Source organism: Gavialis gangeticus, unplaced genomic scaffold (assembly GCF_001723915.1).
Source record: "Gavialis gangeticus isolate Ggan-Ray unplaced genomic scaffold, GavGan_comp1, whole genome shotgun sequence".
Taxonomy (NCBI): Eukaryota; Metazoa; Chordata; order Crocodylia; family Gavialidae; genus Gavialis; species Gavialis gangeticus.
The window spans coordinates 15,122,685-15,129,453 of record NW_017729034.1 but is presented as its reverse complement, the minus strand read 5'-3'; the positions used below and the strand labels follow the sequence as shown (position 1 = coordinate 15,129,453).

Genomic DNA, 6,769 nt, shown 5'->3' with positions numbered 1-6,769 from the left:
TCTCGCACCCACTGCTGGGGGTGGTAGATAGAGCGGGCAGGCATGATCTCAGTGGAGACTGGCCTGGGACCCACATGGGCAGGGCACACCTGACTGGGTGGATGGGATAGGGACACAGGAAGATGGGGAGTGGTATCTAGGAACAGGGCAGATGGGTAGGGCTGGGATCTTAGGGCAGTGACAGGGTGGAGCTGGGGCCTGGGGTAGGCACAATCCCCTGCCTGCACATCTCTGTGATGGATACTGGTTCTATGGGCAAGGATGTGCTGGGAGTGGATTATGGCTCTGCCCTGGGCCCTGGCCCCATGTTGTCATTGCCCCAGGATCCCAGCCCTGGCTACCCATCCTGCTCCCAGATGCCACTCCACACCCACCCACAGCCCCATCCTATCCATCTGGCCCAGCACGTCCTGGCCATAAGGTTCCTGCCCCTGGGCCAGGATCACTGGGTGGTTTCAGTTTGAGGCCAGGCCACTGGGCAGAGCCACTTAGGGAGATTTGGCAAACTGTTGCAGCGTAGGGGGCTGGGTGCTGACCCAGCCTGCAACAACTCACCAAAACTCCCTATATGGCACCTCCAGTCCAAATAACTGCCCACCCCTGCCTTAAGAAATTCCTGCCTGACTCACTGAATAAAATTTTAGCTTTCTTATTGGTTGCTAAACACTAGGTGGTGTTATTGGTTCATATCTTGCACACAATTGAAAAAAACTCAACATTTTTTTCTTTCCACCTCAACTTCAGGAACTCATTAAGGCAAGAAACCAGTGCTTTTGAATATGGTTTATTTGGTTTCCGCTGCAGTCCCACAGTCTACACCTTGCCATCTACACTACTGTGGTAAGAAAATTCACATAATTCAACAGAGATCGCCCATGTACTGTATAATTTTTATACAGTGGAGTCGCATCTTACATGGGGGTTAGGTTCTAAAGTCAGCGTGTAAGGTGAAAATCGCATATAGTCAAAATTACCCTTGAAAATCCCTTAAATCACCCTTCAGGCCGGGCTTTGGCGCCGAGCAGCTGCCACAGGGCCCATACAAGGTGTGCAGTGCAACAGCTGTGCCTACTATGGGGCGGCGGCGGACAACCTGCCGCTGCTGCTCTGCATGTCCTTGCCGCTGTCGAGCGTCTTCCACATGCACTCCTCGCCCCTCTTGTCCTCTGCTGCCTCGTTCTGCCAGGGCAGCCAGCTGCACATGAGCAAGCTGCCGCCCCCCAGCCATGCTGGCGTGTGCAGGCAGTACCACACAGCGCCGCACTATGCGCCATGCCCTGGCTGGCACCTGGCAGCCAGCCCCAGCAGCCGAGTGCGTATAGTTGAATTTGCATAAGTTAGATGCATGTATGATGCGACTCCACTGTAATGTAAAAACACAATTTATTTTCCATAGGAAAGGAAGATTTCTGGAAGAAAGTTCTCAGAAAAGGTAAAGAAGCCAACCTGCCCCTGCCCCCCCCCCCAAAAAACCCAACCGAAAACCAACAACCCCAACAAAACTAACCAACCAAACAAAAACCCTACCTAAACAAGATGAACTAAGTAAGGATGTGCAAGACCAAAAATATAAGTTAGCAATTGACTATTAGTCCATTTGATCTACAATGCCATATCTAACTAAACTGGATCAATCTACATACCTAGCATTTCAACTGTTTTTTTAATTGAAGAATCATAATTTCCTCATAAAGTCTGTTGCTGGCACACCTACTCTTTAGTGGTGATCTGCGGACCAAAATAATAAGTGTATCTATAATCTGTAAACTAGGTTGGAATCCTAAAGCAAGGAAAATAAGCTGTGCAAGTCTACATAACTATAACTATACTACAAAATATAAAATGGGTATAGATCTAAAGAATACATAATTACTTTTTGGTTTTAACAATACATGTATTTCGTAGAACATATCTGTATATATAACCACATCAGTATTTCTTAATAAACTGGAAGACAATCTGTTTTCCAAGGCCTTTGTGGATCTTTCATGACTGAAAAAAAACAAGTCCAAAATGATCTTCCAGGGAAGGAAATTCTTTCAGAAGGTTTGAAAACAGTTTATTCTTTTTTTTCTCCTTCATCTTTAGTTTCCTTCAGCATTTCTTGCCAGTTCTTCTCCATCTCTTCTTTGCAATTCAGGAAGGCATCTTCGAGTCGTCTCATAGAGCTGGCCAAATCTGGGTTTGTACGCATTACCACCATATCGTAAGCCATCCAGGTTGCCTGCACTGCAACAAGTATTAGGAAGCTAGCAACATTAGGATGGACGCCAGCAACATTAAGATAAAAGAGAAACAATGGATGATTCAGGTAAGCATAATGGGAAATAATGTTTCCCAGTTCTGAACAGCACACTCAGCTCAACACTTGCCAGTAATCCTCTATCAACAAATCAGTCAAATCAGTATACATATCAACAAATCAGTATACATATCCCAAGCTTTCCTTATCAATCCCACAATAACAATTCAATGTGCACAGCTTAAATACTCTCAGGCAACCCATGGTAATCAAGTAGTGAGTACAATCTTACAGTAATAAGCAGTCCCACATCTGTCACTAATACTACAGTTAACCAAAGCAAACTGTCCATTACCTTAAGAGCAGTCATACCATAGTAAGCAATTCATGCACACCAGTGCTATTCAGCATGTCAACAAAACCTTATAGGTACAAACCATCTCAAAATATTTTAGAATGAAATGTCCCTAAGACAAAGCCAAATAAAAGCAGAGAGAGAAATAAATCAGGAGGCAGATACAAAGCAGACAAGATTTTAAGTCAACATTTACAGTAAGATGGACTGTCAATGAAAGAGAAGGTTGTTAACATGGCAAACGTTGGAAAGAAGACTTTTGCATGAACAGTGGCAGTAGGAGAGGAAGCTGGTGCTAGATGAGGTGAGAGGGGTGTAGACAAGACAGTGAGAAGTTGCAGCAAATTCACAGAAAGTTTTAAAAACAAGTCAGCTGCAAAATGGATTCTGAAATAAATATCTAACAAAGCTAGGCTAATAATTCTTGACAAGTTTTCTGTTTGCAAATTATCCATGTAAAGATTGTGATTTTCTCAAATTCATGCATTATTTAAAATGGGTTAAAGAATAACTTAATGTGTAGTTTAGGTTAATTAATTCTTCCTCTGCGCATTGTGATCAGTGGTGATGTGAGACTGAGACTAGAAAACTGCCTGTCTAGATAAACCTCAGAAACGGATTTCTGATGCAAACACATTTACAAATTTGGAATGTACCCTTCACAAATACTATTCACATAAATTTAAGTCTGAAACTTTTAAAATTCACTTTAAATTGCTGATTCTGCAAACATCCTTTCTAGTAATTTCATTTATTGGAATATCTACAGAAATGAAAACAGTGGATGCAAACATCCACCGAGCAAATTTGATAATAAATGCAAGAGTATATTGTGAAAAATTATTCAGTATTTCTTTAGCTCTAGTAGTCAAAAGAATTTGACAAGGGAGTGAGGATGATGTGATTATGTTTTCTGTGGGTATGAGAAAATAGAGCATTCTGTTTTAAAAATGAAAATTCTGTATGTAATTTAGGGAGGTTTTATAGTAACTAACAAAACAATATATGCAGTCTTATGCTCAATAACAGGACAGTCCTGATAACAAATCAGAATTTCCAACCTTATACAGTAATGACTTTATTAATATACCTGTACGGTACTCATATATGATTACAGTTTCATAGTTTCTAGGGTTGGAAGGGACCTGAGTAGATCATCTAGTCCGACCCCCTGCCATGGCAGGAATACAATTATGTGTAATACAATTATACAATTATGAAACATGTACATGCAATTAGGATGGAAAAACACATCCCAGTAAGCAATTATACTTCTGTTTGAGGAACCTTGTATAACTCTAAATGGTTACTTTATACTGGCTTGGCAAAGTTCCTAATGAGCTCAGTCTTAGCTTTCTTAGCAAAATATAGAAGCCATCTGATTACCCAGTTTGAAACCATTTGTACTATATTAACATAAAGTTTACGTCATAAGAGATGCAAACATTGAGTTTGATCCCTGAATGGGAGGGAGGCATCTGCTCACTGTTTGCTATTCTGTGCCTGATAAGCAATTTAAACAACTAGCATTTCCCAGATCAAGGCAGGCATAGGAGAGCATCTTATCTGTGATGAAGCTTAAAAGCTTTAGATTAAACAGTCTGAAGAGGCAGCAATAGGAATATCTTTGTATGAATGCAAAGAAAGGGATCACAAAAATAGTGGAAAAATCTAGCTAGATCCCTGCTCCAAAACGCATACAAAATTTAGATTAAAATCACAGAGAAGTCTTTTTTCCCAGTTGGATAATCAGTCATTTGATATTTGTCATTTTCCCAGAAGCACATCCACTATTTTCCAAAGCTGAGTCTCATTTTTTAAAATATTCTGATAATGTTTTTATCTCTGTAAATTCCTTTGTATTATCTCTGTTCTCACTAGTAGCTCTTTTCAATTTAACATCATCTGCAAATTTCATTTTTGAGCCATTTATGCCTTCCAGATTACTTATGAAGATAGATACCTGTTGTTCTAGGCATTTATAATACACACATCACTAAACTCCACATATCTGAGTACTCCAGATATTTGAGATTGAATCTGGTTGGTGGAGACCAGCACTATTTAAGCTACCATGGTCATTAGGGGACCTCATTCTGTCTCCATTTAAATTTCTACTATATGAAGTTTAGAGATCTCTGAATTAACTTATTATTATGTATGTGTACTTGTGAAATATCTTCATCTTCTAGTAGCAAACTCTATATCCTCCCAAGAAAACCAACCACACCTGATAGTTTCTCCATTTCTTCCAGCAGTTTTTCTAAGTCCCTGTTCAGGTCCTCCAGCATCTTTACCATATTATCGCAGTTTCTTTCTTGAGGTTCATATTTGGCCATCTACAAGAAAAACCAGAGCATACTACTTTGTCCCAATGTGAGGTGTGTGGGAAAATAATACCTTTTTCATGTTTATGGGAAAACTTTAGAAAATGTATCCCTAAAAAGAGCTGTCAAACTAAGTAGGCTACATTATAAATTAAATATAGTACAGTAATTTAGGGCTCAGGCTCAGTAGATGCAGAGGTTTTTTGGGTTGTATTGCCTTTTCACTTTGCAATCAATACAAGTTGTGGGCACTAACTTTAACTGTCTGCAGGATCAAGTCCATGCTCTTAGTGAACATTAAAGTTCACTTTACCAGATCATACCACTAAGAGATACTACCTAAGTGTTTGCTTTACTGGATCAAATTCCTTACTCACTTATTCTTGCAATGGCCAATTAATAATTCTTCACATAAGAATTCTTCTCCACCAAACAACTCTAGTGACATATTTCATATTTGTTTGATGAAAGGTATCTTTATACCACACTCAGGCACTTGTCTAAATGACCTGATTTTTAGAGGTGCTCAACAGTTCATTAACCATGGCTGAAGTTGTGGGAGTTGAGCTCCTCTCAAAATTGGGCTACTTACTTAGGCAACAAGGTAACAAGCACAGAAGTTTAATATATTAATGCTAGTCAATTAGTTTGATTTCCTGCTGTGAAAGGTGCAAGGGGAGAATTCAAAAAACTATTAATAGTACCTAGTTCTTATTGTAAAAGTGTCTCTTTTAAACTTCTCAGTTAGATTTATTGGGCACATTTTTCTGGCTTTTATTTTTAATAAGTTCTGAAAACAGAACAGTAAATTTTTATCACTTAATTGAAAGCATTTTAAAAGGACTGGTTGTTGAGCTAAAGCTAAGGCCTAACAGTAACAAACACTCATCCTGAATTTCATGAGACCGGAGGGGTGCTGAAAGATGCTTGATCTCAAACTCCTGCTCCTATGTAAGACAACGTAGTCTGGGTAAATGTGATATCTAGGGCTGCGCTGATAGAGATTTTGAGGGCTGATACCAATAGCCAATTTTTAAGGAGGCATATTAGCTGATACCGATCTGATTTCTTATACAGCTGCGTCCAGCTGTTAAGTCTGTTGTGGTGGAAGGGGAAGGGAGAGGGAAGGGATGTGCGGGGGGGGGGAAGATCAATGCCCCTTGCGGTGAGGGATGGAGTGGGGCAGGGGCAGATGCTGCCCAGCTGGGTGGGACAGGGTGCAGGATGGAGCCGTGGCTTGTCTGGAGGGTGTGGGGTGGGGTGGCAGCTGCAGCCTGCCCACCCCACGCAGATCTGGGGGCACATGGCTGTGCCCCGGCTGGACAGCACCTGCCCCACTCCCTCCCTCACCTTGGGGGGTGTTGATCTGCCCCCCACGCCCCTTCCCCCTCCCCTTTCACCACAACAGACTTACCAGCTGCACACAGCTCTCCACACTGCTGGGCTGTGGTCCTTGGTGCCTGCGTGCTGTGCTGGGGCTGCACGCATGCACACAAATTTATCAGCCACATTATTGGCTACATTGGGCCAATCTCTGATACAGCCGATTTTCTTTATATTGGTGCCGATGCAATATCAAACCAATGGATCGGTGCACCTCTAATGATATCTTTTATTAGACCAACTCAAGACTTAGAAAAATTGTTCTTTGCAAGCTGTGGGTACAAACACCCTTGTTCAGGTGCAGAGCGAGCCTGTTGATATACTGAAGAAGGGTGCTTGTGCCCAGAAGCTGGCAAAGAACAATTTTTCCAACTCTTGAGTTGATCTAATAAAAGATATCACATTCCCCCAAACAACCTTCTATGCCTATGTCCTTAGACCAACACAGCTACAACCAACAAC

At 41.4% G+C, this 6,769-nt stretch overlaps 1 protein-coding gene across 1 annotated transcript in view; it reads right to left on the bottom strand.

Moving 5' to 3' along the window:
• Window positions 1–1,372: 1,372 nt before the first annotated feature.
• The window catches only part of SYCE3 (synaptonemal complex central element protein 3), an 11,483-nt gene continuing 6,086 nt past the window's right edge, over window positions 1,373–6,769 (bottom strand). The window contains exons 2-3 of the mRNA XM_019526773.1: window positions 4,828–4,936; window positions 1,373–2,229 (exon numbers count right to left, since the gene is read on the bottom strand). Coding sequence (XP_019382318.1) covers window positions 2,060–2,229; window positions 4,828–4,936 — 279 coding nt within the window. The 3' untranslated portion in view covers window positions 1,373–2,059. The remainder of the gene's footprint in view (window positions 2,230–4,827; window positions 4,937–6,769) is intronic.